The sequence below is a fragment of the Fringilla coelebs genome (assembly GCF_963513975.1).
Source record: "Fringilla coelebs genome assembly, chromosome: 1".
NCBI lineage: Eukaryota > Metazoa > Chordata > Aves > Passeriformes > Fringillidae > Fringilla > Fringilla coelebs.
Window position 1 is genome coordinate 137,499,356 of NC_140028.1, and position 25,954 is coordinate 137,525,309.

At 37.7% G+C, this 25,954-nt stretch overlaps 1 protein-coding gene across 2 annotated transcripts in view; it reads left to right on the plus strand.

Moving 5' to 3' along the window:
* The window catches only part of WAC (WW domain containing adaptor with coiled-coil), a 56,253-nt gene that overhangs the window by 5,680 nt on the left and 24,619 nt on the right, over positions 1-25,954 (plus strand). For both annotated transcript variants that reach the window (XM_084222640.1, XM_084222639.1), the window contains exons 4-7: positions 13,114-13,220; positions 13,946-14,061; positions 14,621-14,733; positions 16,167-16,475. In XM_084222640.1, coding sequence (XP_084078766.1) covers positions 13,114-13,220; positions 13,946-14,061; positions 14,621-14,733; positions 16,167-16,475 — 645 coding nt within the window. The remainder of the gene's footprint in view (positions 1-13,113; positions 13,221-13,945; positions 14,062-14,620; positions 14,734-16,166; positions 16,476-25,954) is intronic.

Below are 25,954 nucleotides of genomic sequence, written 5' to 3' on the forward strand. Positions count from 1 at the left end.
TGGTGTCCAAGAAAGAAAATAAAGAGGCCAGATAAGAAGGGTAGCTTTGGGAAAAATGAAAGGGAGATATATAGCTATAAATATATATAATTTAAAAGTAAAAATGCTAGATGCAGCCCTTGTTATAAAAAGGGCAGCCCTTGTTATAAAAAGGGCAGAGGGTTTTTCTACTTAACTGTATGGAGCAGAATGACCCACAGTAAGATACACAGTAGAACTTTATGCAAACAAGGTTTTTTCACTTAAGCGACCTGTACTCAGTTGTTTCTTTCTGTGAAGAAAATACTGCATGTTTCACTGCATTTATATTTAACAGACTTTGAAACTTTGCTTCATGCCATGGTCTTACACTCTCCAGTTGTTATTTTAAGCAATTCAGTAAATGTACATAGCATGAAATCTTCTGCTGAATTGTGTGCTGTTGTGCAGTGCAGGCTCTTTTAAAGAAATTCGATTATACCTTGTGGTATTGCAATTCCAAAGTATAATTGAAGCATTTTGACTGTTTCTTTTGCACGCAAGTTGTTTTGTTTTTTTTAATTGGCAATTAAGATCATTTGTCAGTGAGCACTGTTACTGACTAATACAGTTCTAAGATTAAAAATCTTACTGCTATTAGAGGCTGAATGAAATATTTTAAATAATGAGTTCGTATTTTTATCAAAGTGGTGGTGGGAGCTTCTGTCTTTCTTTGTTGACTTGCTTTGTTTCCACTGGTTCCTGAAGGAGTTCAGAGTCCTCGTAGCAGAGGGCTAGCAAACAGCCCTGAACTGAGAACTCTGTTAGGTTCCTGTGTTGGCAGCCTCGGCAGCAAAGGGGAGCTGCTGATTAAATTAGTGTGATCATTGGCCAGTGAAACAATGAACAGGGTGTTAGGGCAGCTGCAAGAGAATGGAAGATGCTCAGGCAATGGGCTTTGTAGAGAGGAAATTGCAGGGTAGGTGAAAAGAGTCAAGTCTGAGAGTAATGGAACATAGTGAAGGGTTCAGGGGGAAGCTGGAGTAGATTCCATCTATGTAGTTACTATTAATGGCTGTTAATGTTAACTGTAACTGTATGGTCAAAGCTGGGATGAGAAAAGTGTGATCACAAAGGAGAGTGTGCTCTCCATGAAAATGCTTTGAATATCCCCTAACAGCCAAGTGTAGATTTAGTGATTCACTGTTCCTTGAATGTTGGCTGTTTGGCTGGCTTTAAAGGGGGTATAGGTTGGCTGGTTTGTTTTTTAAGAAAAACAGAATTGCTTCCAGGATCATTCACCTTTTAGAAGTTTTTCTTTGGATTAAAAAGAAAATTTGCAAGAGTAAGTTTCTGTTTTCTGATATTTATAAAAGCTTTCTTTTAAGTTTTATTAGTTCTACTGCCTTTAGACAGGGTTTTAATTTTAAGTTTGCTTTCAAATTTAAAATTTTTAGATAGAAAGTAGCTTTCCATTTACTCAGTGCATTTGACAATATTTCTGAGGTGAGTTTTTGTGGGATCAGTTGTATAAAACAACTGATGTGTTACTCTGTCGCGAGGATCTCTAGTAGAAAAGAAATTGAAAAATATATGCTTGTAGAATCACAGTAAAAGATCTTACTTGTATTTATAATTTTTAAATCTAGAGGTTTAGAATGTTAATATTAAAAATTGCTTTTGAAAAGTACCTGCAAAGCTTGCTTTTAACTAGCACAGAATGGAATATAAAACCCCCTAATTTTATATTATTGATGGTAGGTAAGAATTGTGATATTAATATGGTGGTTTTAAATGCTAAGTCTTTATTCTTGTGGGTGGATGGAGTCCTCTGCTTTTCTTAATGAAGTTCAAGTATCTGGTGTAGGTTGCTAGAGTAAAGATGTATTAGTGTGAGACTTGATCTGAAATGGAGGCTACATCAAATGTTAATAAGCAGAGCTATTTGTTTGTTACCTGTTGATGCAGCTGCTTCCCAACCTCTGTTGCTATTAGGACTTTGGGAATTTTCACTTACTGTTTTACTTTCTTTTATATGTGAGAGTGTAGAATTCAGATGTGTAAATAGCTTCTCTGAAGGTTTCCATTTATAGTTGTTCAGTTTAAGCCAATATATCTCTTAGTTTTAAGAATTCATTGGACTGTAAATGTATTATGTTCAAGTCAGTCTGCCTGCTAGACCTGGTAAGCTTTTGTACATAAGCAGATTTTATGTTTTGAAAAAGAGAAGATAACTGACAATATACAAGATCTGGTGAATTTGGTTGGTTTTGGTAATGTGAGCTAATCAGAAGGGAATGATTTTTACTTAGCATCATGCTTTAACATAAGCTGCTTGCCTCTGACTCTAAGAAATGGAATATACAGTTTACTAAACTTGTTCTTTCGGGTTGCTTTTCTGAAGATGAAAAGAAGTAATGAAAACTTTTCATTTCTGATGAGCTGCCTGCTACTAGATCATAGTCAAGATACCAGTTTGCAAATTATGTAGCATTTTGCTCTACATTCCCCAATGGCCCCTGAGTAGAATTATTCCTTAACCATGTTTTGAGACATGGCTGCTTTCTAAGAGAAACACTATTTGTTTGCAGTTTACATTGGTTTTCCTGGCCATTTCTACCTATTCAGTGACAAGTGTCCAGTAAGCCAAGTATCACTGAAGCTGTGCAGAACTTGGAAGAGAGTGCTCTGCCTCTGTTTTGGCTGAGAGGGGAGGTGGTGCTGTAATAACTTCTCTGTGAATAATAGTAATTTAATGGCACCCAACTTGCAATGGTAACTGCATTTGTTTACAAAGTCAGGCTTTTATGCAATTTCATGGACATTTTCAGGGAAAAACCTCTTGCTGTACAGGGAGATCATTCCCTATGTAGCTCTTCAATAAGGATTGTTTCCCTTTTTTCTCCCTACTTTCAAGCTTTTGAAGTGAGATGTGTGTTCTAAGGCACGAATTGTAATTGCCTGCTAACTGGAAGTGACTGATGGAATACTGTTCAAGAATAATGACAGAGTGAGTCAGATTGGAAGGGGCCACAGGGGTCCAAACTCCCTGCTCAAGCAGGGTCATCCTAGAACACAGGATTGTGTCCAGGTTCTTGAATCTCTCCAGTGAGGGAGACTCCACAACCGCCCCAGGCAACCATCTCCAGTGCTTGGTCACTCAGGCAGTAAAGAAGTTCTTCCTCATATTCAGGTGGAACTTCCTTCTTTGCAGTTTGTACCCATTGCTTCTTGACCTGTTGTTTGACACTGCTGAGAAGAGCTGGGATCCATCCTCTGACACCCTCTGTTCAGATACTTGTAGACAGTGATGAGGGTCCTCCTTGGTGTGTCCAGTTGGAAAGTCTGACCTTTGGGTCACTGGAAAGGGAAATAAATGTTTGAGCAGATGACTGGCTCTTTTTACCAAGTGCCTTAAGAGATGTCTGTCAAGCTTTTGTGGCCTTGACTTGCCTTTTCATGCATGCAGCAATGTTATATTGTGTTTGAAATTAATGAAAAATTAGGCCTAGAGACCTATGATTAGGCCCTGTAGTACTTTGGAATAATCATCTATTCCTCAATGGGGCTGTTGTTACAAAGGAGAGTTGTAAAGGAACAGTCTGTCAAAGTTTCCATTGCAGTGTTAAAACATAATTTATTTTGTTTCTACAGCAAAGGTATGATAAAAAATGATAATACCCTCCTTTTGTCATCACTCAAAAAAAGAGATGTAAAACAGCTTTCAAGTGCTTCATGACAAGGAAAAGGCAGCCAGAAATACAAACAGTGTGCTAAATGACCTAAATTCCTTGTCTTTGAGAGGCAGCATAAATCTTCAAAAGGTCTTTTTGGTCTAAACTTCTATCATTACTTTTCTGATACCTGTCAATATAATTTCTGTGACCTGCTATATATATTTAGTAATGTCAGGCTTTCTGAAAATACTTTTACAAGGCAGATTTATAGTTCTATCCCATCTACACAGATTAGTTCCTCTGTGATGATTTCCCAGATTTCTTAAATACTGTGCTTTTTTATGTTTTCCAAAGCAACAGTCTTCCTCAGTGTTTTTCTACATTTGTTACTGAGTTTTTTTGAGCAGCAGAGTTATCAGTTATCAATGTCTATCAGTAGCAAACACAGGGAAAGGAAATTACGTTCTGTCCTGCTCATCTCATTTTTATGTTTCAAACATACCTATTCATTCCCAAATGTGGCAAAACCCACAAAGAGTGTTTTTTTATTAAGGTATATAATAAGTAATTCACATTTGTGCATAAGTGCCACAATACAAGTTAGGTAATGTGGTCTACTTAATTTTTTTTTCTGTGTTTATTTCACATAATTATGTTCTTCTGGATAGTGCTGTGTTCATGCCAGCTGTGCCTCTTGAATAATATAGGGAGGAGTTTAGATCTCATCTAGTTAAGTTGAGTAGATTCCTCGTTCAGACACCTGCTGCTGACAGATTAACACAGACTTCATTTTAAAAACTGTTCATTTGAAATAATGCTATTTCTGCTTACTTTAATACAAGAAATACTATCCTCTTCAAATTCAAGTAGTATAAAGTTCACCTCATACTGGCTAGATATTGTTAATAATAATGCTTGCAGTTTTTGTATAGTCCTTTTGAGAATGTTTACTTAACTAGGGAAATAAAATTAGACACTTAGGCAATCAAACAATTGTAAAACAGATTTTGAGTTTGTAAACATAACTACAGCTTTTGTGAAGAGGCTTATTTTTTTATAGTAAGGTAGTTCCAGGAAAGACCAGTTGAATTTGATGTATATATTTAAGAATTACTTAATGGGAAGAGGGATGAGTTGTCTTGTCACCTATTGTGCTTTTGATGCTTGAAAGCCCTGTTGCACAATACCTTTGTTAAGCTGAGCTAAGCTTTGTTAAGCTGAGCTGGGCCAGCCTGAAATAAAGCTGTGAATCTGTTTTTTTTAAAACCACACCACTATATATATTAATTCTTAGGTCAATCCTTGCTTGCCATCTTTGCTTCCTCCCAGAGCTGTGGGCCAGCATTCCTTTATTAGTGCAGAATTTCTACATGACAGAAAGGAATAAAGTAATTTGACTTGCTTTTTTTATTTTTTTTAGTATTACTAACATTACTTAAAAAGCAATTCCCAGTTGAAAATTAAATAAGCATGAAATTAAAATTATGCTTGTTGCCTATCTGTACTCTAATAAATACACTTGGCATAGTATGTCCAGAACAGCAAATGTATTTTTTCTAAACCTAATAATTTCTCAAGCTATATAAAAGTGTAGTGACCAATTGCTGCTTTTAATACTAAATATTTTCAAGTTAGGTTTCTCATTTGTGGTGAAGAAGTAACATGTCCAGGAAAAAACGAGTAATCTTTCTGAAAACAGAAAAGTTCCATAATTCTTTATAAGCAGATCAGTCAGTATCTAAATTTTAGGTGAAATAAGGCTTTCTCTGTTTTATTGACACATGGACATTGCTATAGTCTTAAAAGAAAGTTCTCTTCAAATAGCAAATATTATTAGCATTCAAGGAATGATCTGGTATTGAAGTGGACATTGATTCTTCTATTGTGTTTGATGTATCTTAAGAATTTGTGATAATCTGACTTACAGTTACTATTTTTAAGACGCATTTAAGAAGGTTGATATATGGTCCCTTTTTTTTCTTGCCTTATTTTAATGTGGTTAGGCATTGTTCTGCCACAGCTTTCTGATTAAGGATGTATTATGTCTGACTAACCTTTTTGCAGGATTGCAATAATGTTTTGTAATAGAGACTCCCGTTTTTTACTACTTCTACAACACCATGTACTTGTTGAATTGCTGGCTGTCAATAGTGTATGCTCAGTTGAGGTGAGGGAAACTTAACATGGGATGAAGTCACAAGTATTTGTCATTGTGTGGCACTACCTATGTGCATAAAAACTTCTAACTTCACCTTCTGTATTCTAAGCCTAGTAATGGAAACATTCAATGCAAGTTCACTTGTAAGTAATATTGCATTCACAGGATCTTCTGTTTAAACTTTTTTGTCCTCAAGAAGCTATCCTCAAAACATCAAAAGAAATTTGACAGTTGCTAAGCTAAACAAACCTGGCCTTGTTCTTAGTTAACCTTATTTTTGCTCAGGGGATTTTGTTAGGGAGATTAAGTTGTCATATCTTAGTTAATTGTTTGGAGCTCCTGAGTGGGTGTGTTAATTTGGTGCTGGGGATACATAGAAAAAGGGGAAATAGTCTCAGAGCTGTGTTTGAGCAACTGCTTTTTTTTTTCCTTTATAAGCAGAAATTGTTTTGCACTACCCCTGATTTTAATCAAACTACAGTTCGTGATGGCTGGATTGTGGTGTGTCAGTCTTTCACAGTCCTACTCTGCTGTTTGTAATCTAAAAATACTGAAATGCACAGTTTTTATGAAGCGTTTGCATTTGAGTAACTTCCATCTGAGGTGTGTGTTGATAAATATCAGCGGTTCTTCCAATGTTTAATGTACTTTGGGAAGCTCCCTGAATGAAAAGTAAAATGTATGATTCTTGCACCCTCCCCCCCTGCAATGTTAAAGGAATTGTTATTCACTTCAGTATCCTTTCAGCCTAATTTTCATGAAGCATTTGAGTATGTGCCTGTTGTCCCAGATGACTAATGTATTTTTTTAAAATATCTTGTCTGGTTTTTCTTGGCTTTTGAGAGGAAAAAACTTCAAAATTTGGAATTATGTACTGACAATGTAAATCAGAAATAGAGTATCAGTCTTCTGTTTAATCTTAGTTGATGAGTTTTGTGGAAATGTTACTGGAGGTAGGAGAGTGTGTTGCGGTGCTCTTAGATTTCCGTCACTGAGCTTGACTCTTAGTGCTGTATTACAGTGTGTGTGTTCATGGGAGGCTCATTTGGGTTTCGGGGTGTTGATGAGGAGCTCTTTGAAGGGGGAAGTTCAGTCCATTCACCCAAGCTGTGTTACTCATTTAGGCTGAAATACAACCCTAGGAAAACAGGTGCTAGAGTAGTAAATCCCTGAATTGTTACTGGAAAACTGAAAGTTTGAATTTAGTTTAAGGCATTTTACTAACTTTTGCTTTACTTTTTGGTGGGCCGGAATAACTTGGTGTTCTTTCTAGAGGAGTTTGGTCTGTTTGCCCTAAAATTAAGCTTGAATTTCTGAAATAAATTTAGTATAGCTAATTGAAAATAGAAAAGTAAGCAGCAAATAGCAAAATCAAATTTACTGTATATTATGCAATATGTAAGATTTAACTTTTTCATTTTAATAATCAGTAATGCCTTTGCATTTGCTGAGTGTTGCATTAGTAGAATGACTCCTTGACTTTCATTAGTTTACTGCTCCTCACTTTTACTTTTCAGGGTGCCACTTTCTTACTACCATTTTAGAAGAAAAATTCTATTATGAATAAAACTCTGTTTACAGTATCACTTTCATCTGCATTTGGTCATTTGTGCCACTCCATGTATGTATGACTCCTGGTCTGTTTATAGCAATGATTTTGGCTGATGTCTGTGAAATTCTGTGTGAATGGTAACTTGGAGAAAAAGGGAACTTCTTTGCATTGGAATGCTTACCCTGTGAGTCGGATATTGCAAAACAGTACAGACTTTGCTGTGCTGGATTGGCAGTGTGGCAGGAGAGAAGGGTAGAGAATGAAATAAGACTTTTAAAGTTTTTTTGCTCAATAGAGCTACCTCTTGACTGGTATAAAACATTTATTTGGGGGGGCATAATGAGTGTGTAGTTGGGCAGTACCACGAACAGGCTAGATTTTCTTTCTTTGGCAAAGCATTGCGCATTCAAGTTAGTAGGTTATGAATTTCTGGAAAATGTTACTGCACAGTTGGTGTATTCTCTGAGGCCACTGCTCTACTAGGAAAATTGCAAGGTTTTTATGCTTTTGGTTGTATGTGGAAGGCAGCCATGTTTTTTTCGATACTCTAGGCCAATAAAAATGCAGTGAAGAAAAATTGTTTTGTCTTATTACTTTCAGATTTGGTAAATCAAAATGACCATGATAGGCTGTTCTGTTACTGCTGGCATGTTCGGTATTGTGTTCCTGTTGTGTTGCTTTATTTCCTCCCATGTGCAGAACTTTAGAAAGTGTTCTGTACAAAGATTTGCACTGAAGTAACAAAGCCAGTAGAAATACACTTTAGACATTTTAATTTAGACTTAATCCTAGATAAATTTCTATCATTTCTACTGTTAGAAGAAGTCTTCTTAATTAGTTATCCCCATATAATATCACCACCATAAACTTACCTAGCTGTTAAGTTTTCTCTGTTAACAACTAATTGGTATGTGTCACTTGGTAGTATTTGTTCTTTTGAGGAAGTTCAGATTCTGATGTTATCTGCAGTTTAATGAATTTGATTGCATGTTAGCTGATAGGTGGAACATGGAGTCATAGATAGTATGGGTGGAGTTGTCACAAAGGTAATGACCTTCATTGCTTTCCTGCTGCCCAGTGTTTCTTTCCACATGCCTAGAATGTGGGCACAGAAACGGTGACTCTTCTAGAGCCCTTCCTGAATCCCAGTTCCCTCTAGAGGGACTGAAGGAGCAACCATCTTTGAGTTCCAACTGGTGAGCACTTGTAAACTTCCTTTTTTTTATATCTACACTGACACTTTTTAGTATGGACAAAATGAGAGTTGGGATATTAACAAGGTATTTTTGTGCCTAAAAAGAAAACATAAATGCTCTATCAGCAGTGAACTGTGTAAAGTTAACTGTCATGTGGTACAGCAGTATATATACTGCAACTCTAATGTCTCTCTGTTCCAACTTGTGCATTTCAGTAGAAGATTTTATGATTCTGATACTGTACAATGTTATGAACCAATAAAGAGTAAATTAGGCTAAGATACTTGGATGCCAGAGGATGGTGGGTAATACCCAGTCATGTATTAGGTTATGCTAATCAAATGGCAAGAAAATTCATTTTAGGTGGTTTCAGGTGGATGTTGTAATTGCCAGTGTAGGTGTACAAGTTTTGGAAAGGAGGGAGTTTTGGTTTGGTCTTGAAGATGGCAGGGGAGAAGGGAGGGAAACCAAGTGCTGCTTTATTAGAGCAGTCTGATCTTGAATTAACTCAAAATTTGAACTTTTTTATACTTTCGGAATTGAAGTGGTGTTAATGGAGATGCTAATTAACTGTGATAATTGCTAGAGAAAGTTGACTGTATTGGAAAATGGAGTATTCTTATTTCAGCCTATGTTAAATCTGTTTTTCAAGTCTGGCATAGCTCTGAGCCCTTGTTGCAGTTCAAAGTGTCTTGGATTCAGAAGTTGGGATACGGAAGCAACTTACAAAAATATTGAGTCCTAGTGTAACAGAATCTCAAATCTGTAGTAGGCATTAAGTCAATTTTGAATTGGTTCCCTTTGGTTCCCTTTGTGCTTTCTGGTGATTTTCATGCATTACTAAGGAAGATGTGATTTTTGTTGGAAAGGCTAGGAGATAGCTGTGATATTTTAACCTTGACTCTGATCTGCCCTATGACTTGTTAATCACTAGGGAAGACTTGCTCACACAGTTGCACCACTACAGTTTTATATAACTGTAGGGCTGATGCCCTTGTTGGCCATCTTCCGTTAGGAGTAGCTCTTTCCAGCTTCAGCCACTTTCAAAATAATGAGTAAACTGAGGAAACTCCCTGTGATTGTGCAGTAAACATTTCCATGGGGAGGTCTGAAACTGGAGTATTTATAACAAAATAGGAATTTCCTTATGGTGCAACAAAGATATATGTCAACAATTGCTAAATCTGAAAATATGCTAATAAGGAGTGCAAACCCAAGTCTTTGTTCCTCTTTTCTGAGGAAAGTTTAGCTAGTAAGGAAGGTCTAACTCTAAGAGGAAAAGGTGAGACGTTGTCATGAGGAGCTGTCTCAGGGGACTGTGGTATGCTCTCTACCCCTTATCAGGACTTTTTCTGGGCTATGGACTAGTCTTGGCGATCCTGTTCTCGTGTTCTGCTTTGCCAGACATGCAGCTGGCAGATGCAGAGCTGGTTGCAAGTCACAGCCACCTTTAAATGGCTTGGGGTTAGGCTTTGCAAATTGTCATTCGTGATAGGGATTAACTATCATAGTGAGGGGAACCCCCCTGTTTTTAGAGGTAGACCTCTGCTTGTGGGTTGCTTTCTGGCCTTTTAAACATCCTCAGCAACTTTCCCAGACAACTTGAGCTGGCACTGCTTGCTTGGCTGGATTGTCAGATTCCTAGGTGACACCTGTGCATGGATTTAACCACATACTAAAGCCTTTCTGCCTCAGTATAAAAAAGTAATTTGGTAATATGGTTGTCATGTGTAAATACAGTGTTTAAGCCCTTAACTTGTTTGAAGAGCCTAAAATTCTTGTTCCCCAGAGTATCATCTGCCTTGGTCTTGTAAACTTTCCAACGGCAAGCAGCAGTTCAGCAGTGATTTGGATGCTTATTCCTGAAGTTTGGGTACAGATCCAAACAAGAAGTGGTATTATATGTAAAACAGAAGGGAGGTCTGGGTGGTCAACCCGCACCTGTAATTACCCTGCACCAGCAGCATGCATTTGTGGCCGGCCCTGTAAAGGCCCACTTCACTTGTCCCGGTCCCATGAGGCAGTCGGCATTGCTGGAGCAGCCATGATGAGTTTTTATGCAGCTGAGGCCAGCTCAGGAAGGACAGGATTCCTGATGAATGGAGCATGTGGGTGGACAGTCTGGGAGGACTGCAGCTCGGAGAGGCCCAGGGGCCCCTTTTGAAGAAACTGGTGCTTAGTAGTGATGGCCTATCGGGGCCAGCTGGAGGTGGGTGTGACTTGCTGCGGCTGCTCTGATACTCCTGCGGAGGGATTGGTGACTCAGTACTGGGGCTGGGCAGAGTGAAATGGGGGCATGCTGCTGAGCTGATACACCATGTGGGGTTCAAAAGTCTGCACAGTGAATTTGAGAGGTTTGTTTATGGGCTGGATAGAATTGGCTTCACAATATTTTATTGATATAATGGGAATGTTGTTGGCTCTTTCTCATGTTTAGGAAATGCCTGTTAGATTTAGGTGTAAATACACCTGGCGGTGTATTTAGGCCACTACAGTATTTAAAAATCACTGTGTATGTCTTGAGCATGCTGAACAAAATGTAGTGATACTGCAGCTGTGGTATGGGATTACAGTAAATTAAATGCATTGGTGCTTTCTGATGTTTTGAAGGGACTGTTCAAACAAAGCCATCTAGTAAATATTCATCTCATTTATTTCCTTGAAAAAGGGAGAATGGATAATACAAAAATATTAAATGGCTATTTCACTACATGGTCAGTATCTAAAAAAAATTGAAACTGTTGTTGTAACTGAGGACTGCGGCCTTGTAATTACAATATACTACTTATATCTTGGAGGGGAATAAAATGCGTATATACATGGGGTTTTGTTGTTGTTGTTAGGCATGTGCATCACAAGTGTGTCATGGTTGTAAGTATTGCTTTGACAAGCCTAACTTGCCCCCATGCTAAGTCATTCTGCCTGGCTCTGAGCATGCAAGATACTTTTAGTGTAGGATTATGGTCTAGCTTTTGAAAAGCTGTATTTGAATATGAGACTTACTCTGTTATCCTTACTTTTTCCCCCTTACATCTTTACAGAGAATAACATACAGTTTTAGCCAACATAGTGTAGGGAAAGGTACACTTGAGGTAGTGCTGGTTCAGGTTGCAGTAACTCACGTTTGTGCAAATTTACCTTTAACCTTTGTAGGGTACTAAACAGTGGTGGTATACGCCTTTTTGCTTTTGTGATGGACTATCTTTCTAACCTGCAGGGTTAAAGGTGAGGAGAAAGAAGTTTGAAATAGCAATTTTGTCACTGCTTGTGTAGTTAGGAGGCTCAGAAGACAGAATTTGTATTGTAGTGGCTCTCATTTTGCACCATACTGTGTCATTTGGTTGCGTTCTGTGTCTGTAGCTCTTGGAAGACTTTGAAACAATTATTTTTTTATGACTCCATTCGCTCCTGCCTATCAATCCTTTACTGTTCTTTACTGTAATTGCCCATAAGATAAAGTCTTTGCCATTTTCAAGTCACTTGACTTCTTATTTACTATGAATACTAGATTCCTATACAACTTGAGAAGCTAGTGGTACTTCATGTAGTACCCCTGGGTATTGAGACATTTCTCAGCTGGGAAAGGGAAAGTAAAAGCTGGGAGAGTGTTATATTTTTCCTTGAAATGTGTAAGATAATGATTTAGTTTAGTGTGATTTATGTGAATGTTTGAAACTTCAAAAAAATCCCATCAAGGATAATGGAAGAGTTTTTACTTGCTTATAAATTTTAGAAAAAATGGGAGGCCTTAAGAACAGGAAATTTAAAAGAAGGTTGCAGCGTGGAATGGGTGTTCTTGTTTAATTGTAGATGGAACTGTTCAGGTGGCTTGAGCTTAGGCACAAATACAGATCTAAAAGATGATGAGAATTATCTCCTTTCTCATTTCAGCTGTTCAAGTGTTTTCACATTGAGGAAAGCCAAATTGCCTTGAAGAGTAGTTGGTAGTGAGGCCAGAAGCAGGTGGCCATTTGGGAAGCGCTGCTTTTGGTGTTCTAGATGTCAGTACCTTTATTGAAGAGACTGAGGTGCAGGAAAATTTAGTCTGCTCAGTATGCATAAACAGAAATAGTTGCCTAGAACTAATAACAAGTAGTCTCAAAAGAAAACAACAGCTTTAAGAAAACATCATTGCTTCAGTAAATTTAAAACCTGATTTTATACATCTAACCATGTAGACTGTTGATAAGCCTATTTAAATTTTCTGATCTAATGATGAGGAGAAAACGTTTGTTAATTTCTGAATTGGCATGTTAAGACTCTTAACAGCATAAAAAATTTTTATAAAGGCTGTTCACTAGTAATGGAATAAAGTTTGAGAGTTAGACCAGTGAAGGGGCATTACTCTAATTATAAAATCAAAGTGAGTTTTATGCTGTGTGAAAAAGAAATGTGCATGTGGTCTCTTGAAATACTTCTGCATCTGAACTATGGTTCACTGGGCTATGATGCAGGTCTTGGACAACTTTCCTTCTTCCTTTCCCTCTTCTTTGCCCTTTCACCCCCTTAGAATGCAGATGGTTGATTACTTTGAAATCATACATGGTGAATAGTCTTTCTCTTTTCTTTCAGGGACCAGTTACTCTCCACAAGAAAATTCACACAACCACAGTGCTCTTCATAGTTCAAATTCCCATTCTTCTAATCCCAGCAATAATCCAAGCAAAACTTCTGATGCAGTGAGTATTTGTGATTGATTTTTATCAATGTGTTGCCCTGTTCATACGCACCGTATTTTCATAATTTTGTCTGACAGGCAGCATATACGTTGTGCTTGAGTTTTCCAACATTAGTCTTTATTTTATAAACACTCTGTAAACCCAACCTGCAGTTGTTAAATGTTTTAAGACTATTCTAATTGGTGATCATTAGAGCTTTGAGTTACCTGTCATTCATTTTAAAATATTAGATTATTTAAATTACATAGAAACAGAAGTATTTTCCATGAACTTTCGGATAACTCTAGAGTAGGCAGTGTGATTTTACTTATTTGAAATGCATTATGTATTGTGAATTTTAGTCACTTCAGTATCAAAGTTTTAATAGTTAGAGTGGTGTTTTTTAAAAATTGCCCAAAACCAAAACTGGTAAATTTGTGATTGGTGGGAAAATTTTGGGAAGATAGTAATTCTGAGGATGTTATCAATATTGACCTTACTATATCCCACTAAATGTACTACTAGATTTTGTTAAGGGGTTTGATGGGACTAAATCAGAGGAAACTACTGCAGAATGCAGCAGGAGGATACTGGTCATGTGTTCAAGTTATCATTTAGAGGTGGTGGAAAGTAGTGATACGGGTGCATAAAAGGTGCCATATAGTTTTAAAACCAGTGAGAGCTATTAAATTTGTTTATCAAAATTCTCAAGCAGTCTTTTGTCCAACACTATTTGTATTTTAAAGGCTTATGATTCTGCGGATGATTGGTCTGAACACATCAGCTCTTCAGGCAAAAAATACTACTACAACTGCCGAACAGAAGTTTCACAGTGGGAAAAACCAAAAGAGTGGCTGGAAAGGTATATATGTTTGTATTTGTTTTAATTGTATAAAGAACAAATATTCTTAAACACATTTCAGAGCACTTGAGCTTATCTAATAGATTACTGCTATAAAAGATTGTGCTCTAAGTCTGCTTTGTTCCTACCCTTACCATGACCTCTGGCACCTCTTTTATCCCTTGACAATCCAGAGCCTGAGAGGGAAGTATGGTTTGTTTATGTGGAGATGATTTGCTGGGGAGGTTTTGTTGTTTGGTTGATTGGTTTGGTTTTTGTTTTGTTCTGGGGTTTATTTGTGTGTGTTCATTGGATTTTTGTTTTGGTTTTCTGGGTGAGTGTTGTTTTTAATGTTTTATTTCAGGGTGGGCTTTTTGGGTGATTCTTTTTTGGACAAGATTAGTGAGCTGAACTGGTATGTTGTGGGCTTCAGCAAGCACGGATGTAAGGAAGCAGTGGTTGGAGTTTGCTAACTCCACCTGTAGCAGCAACAGTTTCATTCATCTCATGTAACTTATAGAAACTGTTGTATTATTAGATAATGTACGTTTTTACCTAACTTTTGTTTTTTTTTCTTCAGAGAGCAGAGACAAAAAGAAGCAAGCAAAATGTCAGTTAACAGTTTTCCAAAAGATAGGGATTACAGAAGAGAGGTGATGCAGGCGACAGCTGCCAGTGGGTTTGCCAGTGGAAGTATGTGGTTTTTTTACAGTGATATATTCTTGCCTTGTTTGCATTACTGTTTTCTTTTCCAAACTTCAAAAACTGTAAAAAATCCCTTTCCTTAGCTCTTTTTCTCACCTTTTTATGTATAAAAGCCAAAGTGGGTAGCACAGTTAACTCTCCCAAATGTGGTTTCTTTTAATAACTTTACTAGTGCAACATTTGCTTAATGCTTTTCATGGTTCTCCTCCTTTTTGTGGCTTTTACTGTCGAATTTAATTATCTTCATGGGTAGTTACTTAAACAACTTGCATAATCTGTAGTTTAGTTGGACTGTTGTGATCCTTGAGACCTGCTAATGTCATATTCTGACCTTAAAAATAAAGATTTCACATCTAAAAATAATAACCTCATTCAATGGATTTTGATATCAGGGTTTTCAGAGGCTTGTGTGTGTTATGGAGAGCATATTTTTACCTCACCAATGTCACCAGTACTCTTGGCAAAATCTTCCCTGGACTATAAATTTCTGTAACTTGGAGGTTTTTGTCCTGATACCTAGCTTTAATCTTTGTCAGTTTTCTTGTGGAAAATAGATGTACTGTGACATCCTGTCTGTATCCTGATGTAGTTTAGATAAATTTGTGGTGTAGTTCTCAGGGTAGTTTAAAAGCAGAAGCCGAAGTATCATTCTTCACCCACGCTCTTGGGATTTGACAAGGCGATGTATGAAGGGGTATTTTCCTGTGTACACTGAAACTTACTGTATATGCTAAAATATACTGGATGCTGCAAAAAGATAGCAGTCATGCATAATGCAGTGAGTATTTGTTTTGTGACAGGTGAAAATGTAAGAATCTCTAAAAGAATTACTCTCTGTTTACTTGGTATGTTCACCGAGTAGCATATTTTAGTCTATGATCATGTGACCAGTGCAGATGAGTCATTCATTTAATATATCTAAATGCCTTGAATTAACTGTAAGTAAGCTTGTTGTAGTAGTACTCAAGTGTCATGGAGAGGAATTCTTTGAAGCCTAGAAACTATTAAATGATACTTGATGTTCAGGGATTTTGATGAACAAAAGAAAAATGGCATAAATTATCTCTTTACGCTATATACAAGATGGAAATAATAGATTTTGATTTAGATCTTTTTAGGAGACTTCAAAAGTTAACTTGACTGTAACACTTGTTATAAAGCAGCCTTTCATCAAAATGCATTGCTTAACTGGAGCTCTAAATCAAGCAAAGGTCAGAGAAAATGCATTTTGTCAGTGAGTAGAATTAAATTTTGCTTTTTTTGATGCTGATCTACCTGAAGCCTTTTTTAATCATATAAAGTTCAGTCAGCTCTAGTTGTTGGCATGCAACTGTATTAATCAGTTACTGCAATCTTAGATTTGTTTCTAATTTAATTTTTTTTTTTTATTGCAATGTTACTTGGGGAATCCTGAAAAAAAGTGGAAGACAAGCATTCCAGTGACACCAGCAGTATGCTGCCACAGAATATTTTATCTCAAACGAGCAGGCACAATGACAGAGACTACAGACTGCCAAGAGCAGAGACTCACAGTAGTTCTACTCCAGTACAGCATCCCATCAAAACAGTGGTTCATCCAACTGCTACCCCAAGCACTGTTCCTCCTAGTCCGTTTTCTCTACAATCTGATCACCAGCCAAAGAAATCCTTTGATGCTAATGGAGCATCTACCTTATCAAAACTGTCTACATCCGCATCTTCCATCCCTGCACAGAAAACAGAGAGAAAAGGTATGTGTAATGAAATTCCCTCTAGTATTCAAGATGATGCATTGCATTACATTGCTTGTTCAAAGTATGTTAGTACTAGAATTTAAAGATTTTTTTTCCTTTTTGATTGTGTGTGCTTTTAGAGACTGATTACTGTTTTGATGTGTTTACTTTCCCCCAAACCCAGTTTGCGGTGTCTTATACAACTTCAAATTGACACTGTGATATTTACTATTTACAGCCTTATTTTGCAAATTAACATTTCAAATGATAATTTGAAAGATGTATTTTTGTAGAACATATTTTAATTCTTTTTTTCTCTCTTGTTGTTTTGGATCTTTGCCACTTATTTAAGTTGTCATGTAGTTACACAATTTGAAAGTCATTTTGGACCATTATGTTTTATGACCTGCTGTTATTGTTTGGAATGCCAGTGTCAAACCTTTCAATCAACACAAGCACAGTTCTTACAGAAAGCAAGAGTTTTCTTCATTTTTGTAAGAACTAATCTGTTTTGATCTGTATCTTGAGAAATATTGGATCTTCAATTCTAAATCTGAGAGTGTGTGTTTCTGTTATCTGATAATACCTGGTAGATTCAGTTACAGTCAAGCGAAGATCAGGACTCCACTGTGCATTGTTTATGACCTCTCAGACCTCTGTCTTTTAGTTGGATTTACCTCATTATTAGGGATGAAGAGCTCAAGAAGATTGTGAGAATGAGATGTGTGTCATTAATGATAGTGTGTTACTTTGGTGTAGTTGATTTTTTCAGTGGTACTGTGTAAGAAAATTCTGTTTTGAGGGCTTTGGGAGGGTGAAAGTAATTTTTGGTAATGATGTTGTGTTTTAATTTAAAATATTGTGTACTTAATATGTAATTGAATTCTTTTTTAGAAAGATGGCTTGTTGCCCTGTCCATACTTGCAAGTTGGCCTAGTTAAATAGTTTTAAAAAGATCAAACAGACTCTGGTCTGACACTAGTCTTGACTCTGTGTTTGTTTTCGACTCTTCCATTTTTGTTTATTAAAGAGTTCCAACTTCTACACAGACTTAAGAACAGCTGGCCACACACAATATTCGAACAATAGCATACTGTAAGGTAATTGTGCATGTAAAGAATTTTTTTTACATTTTTTCTTGACACTTTGTGCAATTTTTACATAATGCACTTGTACACATTACAGTGCAGAACATCCATGTCAGGTGTTTTTCCCTTTAGTATATCTACTCTATTTCCATTTCTGTATTTGAAATACACTTAAAATCCCTCTTGTTATTACTCAATTTTGGCATGTTCTTGATGCCCATTTGGTGTGTGATCAGATTTCATACTGGGTATTCTTTTGCTGCTTTACTGCGCATCTTCATTAATTGAAGAGATGACTCTTACAGAAATTGAAGGAACTTCCCATTCTGACAACTGCTACAGATGTTGGCGGAGAGTTCAAATATTTCTTACATACAACATTAGTTTGAGAGCATACAGCTGGGTATAATATTGAAAACAATCACACAGGGCAATCTTGTAAATCTTAGGTTAGAATCCATGGATGGTTCCATATTAAATAACTCACTGAATTTCTGTATTCTTAGATAGATGTTTTTTTAATTTTATATGGGTTAAATGAATAGATTATCTGTAATAATAATGCCTTATTGATCTGTTTCATGGCACTTGATTGTGAGCAAATACAGTACTTAATGAGCTTCAGAAAAGGGTCAATTACAGAAAGTAAATAATTGAATTAGAAGAGGTAGATGTTGGGCTTGAAATTCTTACTGTTGAAAATGTGAGTTTTTACATGTTACTTTACCTCTTGTACAGAAACAGAAGAATTCAGTGTGGGTGCTGTCATGATAGAAGCTCATCAAACAGTACATTCAGTTGACTTTCCTTTTTCTGGTGAATGTCAGACTGTCTTTTTAAGGAAATTAAACCAGTGAATTTCCGTTGCATTTTGCATATCTAAATTTTTTTAAAGGGAAGAAGCAGTGCTTTGGATGATTTACTGTTACTCATTCCCTCAGGTCTGACTGTGAACCTGCAGTAGAAGTATGCAGTTTATAAAATTTTTTTTTGTAGCTGTTTTACAAATTGAAAATACAGTAATTGTTCTGAGACACTCAGTTCAAACAATCTTCTAAAAGTCTTTGCAGAACTGAAAAATAGTTTGGGAGATTTATGTTTACAGTAGTAAAGCAAATAGCCTTTGATCTTCTTTTTCTGTTCACTGACGATGTCATCCCTCTCTCTTTCTAAAAAGAGGTAAAACTTTTTTTGCCTAAAAAAATAGGTTGGTCCAAATGACTGAATAATATGTGCAGTAGTCCTTCCTTAAATTAATTCTTGCTTCTTGTGAATGTGTTGCTGGCTGCTTTATGCCAGTGTATATGTACCACTGTTTTAATAGTTCTGATTTCAGCGTGTATTTTTTAAGCAGTAATAGTTTTGAACAGCAGAACAACAGAAAAACACAAACCCAACGACAATGCTTTTTTCAGCTCAATCTCTTTTGCTGCAGGGGTATGTTGTAGTCCCACAAGGAGATTGAATAAAATCCCTGGCTGAACTATAGCTCAGCTGTTAGCAGTAGTCCTCTGCCCTCAATGACTGGCAGTAGTGGAGAGTTCCTGGGGAACTATTTGACCTCTACCCTTTGGTTTGAATGTTCCAGTCAGAATCTGCTGCTTCTGTTTGTGCTCACTGTGAGTGCTTTATGCAGGTAAAGTGTGGGGTTGCTTTTCCTACTTTTTGGCTGCTTTATCTGTAGGGCACATCACATTTTCCTGTTTCTAATTCAGAATGAAATGTTGTATTGTCCATATCTTAACAGTGTGTCTGTCTGTAGGATACTGCTTCTCACACCTTTCTTCCAAGTCCCATCAAGGCAGCACTTCTGTTTCTAGTGCAGCAGTACTCTAAAACTTTTATGAGAACAGAGCAAGCTGGCCAGTGCAATGCTGGGTGGGTTGTGACTCCGGTGCTTCTTTTCTTTTTCTCACCCTTGTGGTTTTCTTGTAACACTTGCTAGCTTTAGTGGTCAGTTATTAACATTGCTTCTGGTATTGTTGCGTCTTCTTTGGCCGAGTTTTGCAGTTTCAAGTATATTACTCAATTCATATGTCGGTTAGAAAAAGTTACATGTGAGAATGTTAGTTTCTTCCAATACTTTATACTTGTTTGCTGAACATTGCTGTTACGTTTATTTTGGCAGAGGTAAAATACCAGAAGAGATCGGTTTTAAGACTGGAGTAATCCAGATGTGAGAAATAGGGATTTTTTTTTAATTTTTTGTTTTTTTTTATTTTGAGTATTTGAGTATTTTTCAGAATCTAGTTGCTATTGTTACTATAGTTTCATTTGGCCAAATGTGTTTACAGAATGCATTGTTTTAAAATATTTGTGTATTTTTGTTGTGGCTTACAGTCCTTAGTAGATCAGAACTGACAGATCAATGTGACTGTCAGTGCTCAGAGAGCTTAGTTGGTGGTCTGTACATCCAGGTGCTTCAGCACAGAAAATGTGTTATGATTCTTAATCATGAGCAGAAAATAAAGCAATTCTGTTAGCTGTTCTGGGTAGTTGTTTTTTAATCAGTGAAGCAGAGATGAGGTTTATAGGGCGACAGGATACAAATTTCTGGCAATTTTGTAATGTAGTTTTTTCCCCTACAGAGAGCACACTGTGAGAGCACTAGTGCCTAATAGTTGTTAGCAGTGCAAAGATAACAGCTCAAGCTCACAAGAGAGTGAAGTAATGTTTTAGTGTTGACTCCAAAGGACTTTGGATGCATTTTTTTTGTTTTAAATGGGATTAAAATTACATCAGTAGTAATAGCTATAGGAACACTCAGAGGGTCATTTTAATAATTTAGGAATCATCTGGTCAACCGTAGTCGGTAATTTCCATGTCATTAAAAGTAAGTCTTTGTTGCTATAAATCAGAGTAAGAGCAAGATAATATATAGCATTAATTTAAAGCTAGTCATGCAGGGAGTACAAGTACGTTAGCTGTTAGAGGGCTGTGAAGTAAAGTCCTTTATTCACAAAAAAGGCATTCCCCAGTGTTGTTCTTTTTTCCCCATCCACTCCCCTGTCACACTCATGTGCCTGATGAGCTCAACACACCCTGGTCGCTAGGGAGAGTAAGCAAGTTACAGGTGCTCACAGGACTCCAGCAGATACAGCAGAGTGGCAGCAGCACAGCAGAGGTGTGGGACAGTGTCAGTGTCAAAGCTCTGTATTGAAGCAGAGTAGCTGAACAGTCAGAAGGCTTTGATTTCCACCCCCTTGCATTCAAGCTTGTAGGCTCAGGGTTGCCTTTCAGCCTGTCAGTCCTGGCAGATCAGCCGTTTGCTTAGGTGCAAAAATTCTTGTCATAATGGGCAGAGATTGGTGATGGCAAGATTCTCTATCATGTTTATGTACTGACTCAAACTGAGAAGCTAAGGGTACTTAGAAAAAAAAACTGAGGATCATTTTGGCACAACTGCTGAAAATGATCTGGTTTTGGTTTTTTTCTGAAAGAATCTTTTGGCCATGTTATTAAAAAATTCCCACTGCTTGGAAGCATCACACCAGAATGTTCCCATTCTAATTTGAACTGGTGTTTCTACTTCAACAAAAACTTCAGCAAACTTCTTCACAAAACTTAAACTGCATCTTGTGTCATACACATTCTTGTCATATGAAATTCTGACTGATAGCTTGGATTTCTTTCCTTTTCGTCCAAAAGATGTGGTTGTGGGTCTCACTCCTAACAGAGAGGATTATGAATAGAAAGCTCTTCCCTAATCATTGTGATTTTCAAAAATAATTTTTATTATAAAAAGGTTTTTTCCTGCTCCATTTTAGTGTTAAACAAATTAATGGTTTTTCCCATTAAGTTAATCTCCAAATCCAATGGTGTTTCTTTTTACCATCCGCTTACTTCGTTTTTCTCTGTGGGTTTTTTTGTTTGTTTTGGTTGGCTTTATTTTTAGTCTCTTTTTTTTTTTTTTTTTTACCATGTGAATGAAGTTGATGGTCCAGAAAGTTGCTTAGTTCTATAATACAGGTCTGTATGTAGACTGCATCTAATAAACTTACTAGCATAGTTGTCAGGAAGCAAACTGTATTTTTCCATTATTGCCACAAAGGGAATGGATTTTTAAAGTTTTTTTTTAAAGCTCCAGATATTGAGACTTTATTATTGTGCATAGCTTATAATGGAAAAATTGGTGCAAAGTCGTATTTTTAAAATCACAAAAAGTAATTTTTAAAATTATCTAATTTTCTTTTTTTTTTTTTTAGTTATTCAGAGGAAGAGATAAAACAAATTTTATTTAATTAAGTTCTTACAACTTGAAGAGATCACAGCATGCTATGTTCTAGTTTTAGTTTTTATTTAATTTTTTTATTATTTGAAAAGCTTTCCTTGGGACTTCCATGATAAAAGCTGAAGTTTTAGGTTAGGTTAGAGTCATTTGCACAGCATTTGTTTTGAAATTGATGTTGACAATGAAGAAACTGCAGCCTTGCCCTATTCCACTTCTTTAGCCATAGTCTGTGCTGTAAAGCCTGCAAAAGTCTTGAGTTGTTACCAAAAAATTTTTATAAAATGTGGATTAATTTGTATTTTGTGTTGGGAGAATTCCAGTTGTCATTTCAAAATTAGTCTGATTCAGGTTAGGTTTATGAATGACTGCCTTGTAATCCAGATCCTTATTCTGCAATAATAGTGTAGATTATTTGTCAAGGACCATGAATTGATGTTGACACAGGTGTAGGGATCAGTGTATCAGAATTGTAAAACTGCAGGATTTAAATTTGTGGAGATGTTTAACTTTTCTCAGCATGCTATGTTCATTTTGACTGTGTTTCATGATGTTTGCGGGCTTCAAGTGCACTTAATAACCACAGGATTGTGTTATTAATAGGCATTTTTTAAAACTCTGATAAACTAAAAAACAGTGTTTAAATGTTGGAAAGTAAACTTAATTCTGTGGCAGAATAAACAATGAAACAGTCTCTCAGAAAAAGGGAATTAGGGAAGAAAAGAAGGGAGTGAGGAGTTTCTGCTTCTCTTTGTGGAAAAAGCAGGGGAAATCCATACACCCCAGTGAGTGATATCTGAGGGTTTTTGTCAGACAAATGCTTCATCTTGAGGAGTTCTGCCTAGTTAAATTAACTTCAAAAGGCGAAACTTGCAGGCTCTGTGCAGCATCATAAATTAAATGAGGTTTTAAACTTCGTAGTTACATTATTCAGAATTGGATGTGAAAATATTTGGAGGCTTTGTTTTGTTGCCAGCAATTCTAGGATTTTATATCCTGTGTGAGCCATGAAGTAAGATAGACGGGTTTAAATTAAACTAAAGAAAGTTGTGATTATATACAACTAATTTGTAGTCTCTGTTTTTAACATGTGAGTTTCCATCACAGAGGAGTTTCCCTTTGTGGAGAAGAGGTAAAGATCATGGGTTGAGATGAACAATTTACTGGAAACAGCAATGAAATAAGGAATGAACAGTAAAAGCAACAATATTATTAGAAGGGTGTATGAGAGAGGTGAAAAATTCACTTGCGAACAAAAGCTCACCACAGGGGAGCCACGATATGGGAGCTGCTGCCACCTTTTCTGGTTGGAGAAAGACTCCCTTCCCCAGCCCTGGCAGTGAAGTGAGGTGGTACAAAATAACTGCTCTTCCTGGCTGCTGCAGAAATTAGCCCTGTTATAATAAAAAGATCCAGGACGTTATCCATCCCTTATTCTATACCACCTACATCATGCCCAGATCCTACACCTTCCAGCTGGTGTGCTCCCAGCTAATTGCAAGATATACCAATCAGGAGATTCTGATATATCTGAAGCAGTCCATACTCACTGTCCACGGTAGTTATAGCATACAGTGACATGGCATTCAGCATCCGGTGTTCAAATTGCTGACTGTTCTCGCAGTAGAATCTAATTCCCTTGAGGTACACATACTGTTTCCCTGTCCCTCGGCATTACCCATCAGGTGCACACAGGTTCTTGAGGAAAACATGGATGGGTTTGCCTACCCTGTGGGTGGGTTTTGCCTTTGCTTGAGGGAGGACTAATCCAAACTGTCTTCCCTAACACATTCTTCGTGTGCCCTACAGGGACGTAATCCCTTTCTGTGGTACATGGAAGTTTTGTTTGGACAGGGCTTTCTCGCTTAGTGGAGCTTCTGGTGTTAACTAACTAGGTGGCCTTGGCTGGATTTATCCCCCGGTGTTTGAAAGCCCTACCACTTACTGCTTTCAATGTAGTTTTTAGCAGTCTGTTGTGCAGATCAGTTTTCCCGTAGGGTGGTGTGTGATAAGGGAGTATTATATACCCACTCAATACTGTGGCCCAGGTGTGTATGAGGCTGCTTTTAAAAATGAGTCCCATTGACTGATACAGTTCTTTCAGGGTACCATGCCACTACAGGACTTGCTTTCCAGCACCTGAGGTGGTGTTCCAGGCAGTGGCATGAGGCACAGGGTATGTCTCCAGCCATCTAGTGTTTGTTCCTATCATTGTAAGCATGTAGAGCTTGCTGTGGTGGATTTGTGGAAGCGTGATACAATCAATTTGCCAGGCTTCCCTGTACTTTTCACCGTGGTCCACTGTACAACAAGAGCTTTACCCACTTGGTCTGCTTGATTGCAGTGTGGGTAGCCTGTGAGATACTGTCCATGGTGAAGTCCAGCCCTCAGTTGTGAGCCTGTCTGTATGTTGCATCTCTTTCCTGATGATGTGAGGTGCCAAGAGCCCACTGAGCCAGAAATAAATAATTCACCCTTAACTTGCCAATTGATGTATCTGAGATACTTGAAGCTTGGTGGCTTGGTCCACCCCTCTGTTGTTGCAGTGTTCTTCAGTAGCCAAACTCTCAGGTACAGAGAGCATCTGCATGACACAGATTTTTACAGTCGACTTCCCTACCCAAGCAATTATGTCTTGCCATTGTACAGCAGCCCAGATGGTTTTCCCTCTCCAGTGCCAGTTGGTCTTTTTCCATCAGTGTAGCCACCCCTACAGGGCACTTGCGACTTTCCATGACTCATTATAGACGTAGAGAGTGTTGGCCATTTTGTCTCATTTAGTGATATCTAAAGGTACCTGGATGGCTTTCAGCTGTACAACCTGACTTGATCCACCTTGTCCCTCAATAGCTTCTGGGGCTTGCCTCATAGGAGTCTGGCAGTTTTCCATTTTCTTTGTGTCCCTACAATACAGCAGGAACCATTAGACTATCACTTTTCATTTGGTAGTAGCTGATTATATGGTTTCTTCAGCACGTCACCTTCTCCTCCTCTGATGATGACAGTTTGAAATTTCCATCTTTGGGCCAGTTAGTGATGACTTCCAAGATCCAAGGATGATTGGGGTTTCCTGTTTGAGTTTGCTGTGTAACCATCATGACCCAATTGCTCCACGTAGCATCAGTGGCATCAGGTGTGGAAGGGATTTCTCCTTTGCGCATCCAGCCCAGCAGTGACAGTCAGGATGCCAGGAGTACTTGTACTTCAGTGCCGATCACTTCTGAAGCAGCTTGAACCTCTTCATAAGTTTCCAGTTTCTTCTTTTCAGTTGGGACGTCGCAGGCCTCAACTCTTTTGTAACCTGTCTTCAGAACTCCAGGATTTGTCCTTGCATCTCCCCAGGTACTTTTTACCAGACACTTCAGGAAGGGCCATTCTTCCTGACTGCAGTGTGGAGCATTTTTCACATCTTCTGTCTTGACCGGCCTAAGGGTGACTGCATGATCCTCTTTTGTTTAAAAGTTTCTTGTTCTGGACCCAACTTAAAATTGTTCTTCCATGTCACATGATAGAGAGGCCTGACTACCTGTCTGTGATCTGGAGTATGCATTCTCCAAAAACCCACAGCACCAAGGAAAGCTTGTGCTTACTATTTGATTGTTGTTGGGGACATAGCTGCTATTTTGTTGACTGCATCCATTGGACTCTAAATGATGTCCATCTTGCCATTTTACTCCTAAAAACTGAATTTCCTGGACAGGTCCTTTGACCCTACTTTGCTTTATGGCAAAATTTGCCTTCTGGAGGATTTCAATGATCTTCTTCTTTTTCTAGTAAATGTCCTCTGCTGTTTTCCCCCATACAGTGATGTTATCAATGTACTACAAGTGGTCTGGAGCCTCACCCTTTACCAGTACATTCTGGATCAGTCTGTGGCAAATGGTGGAGCTGAGTTTGTACCCTTGGGACAGTCGGTTCCAAGTGTACCTCATGCTCCTCAAGTGAAAGCAAATTGTGGCCTGCACTCTCCTGCCAGAGGAATGGAGAAATATGTATTGGCAATGTCAGCGGTGGCATGACCTCCCTGCCTTGGACTCCAGTTCATACTGAAGTTCAAGCACGTCTGTCACAGGAGCACTCAGTGTTGGTGTGACTTGATTCAGGCCACGTTAGTCCACTGTCAGTCTCCAGTCTCCATTGAAGTTACACACTGATGATATGGCCTATTCAAGTATGAGTGA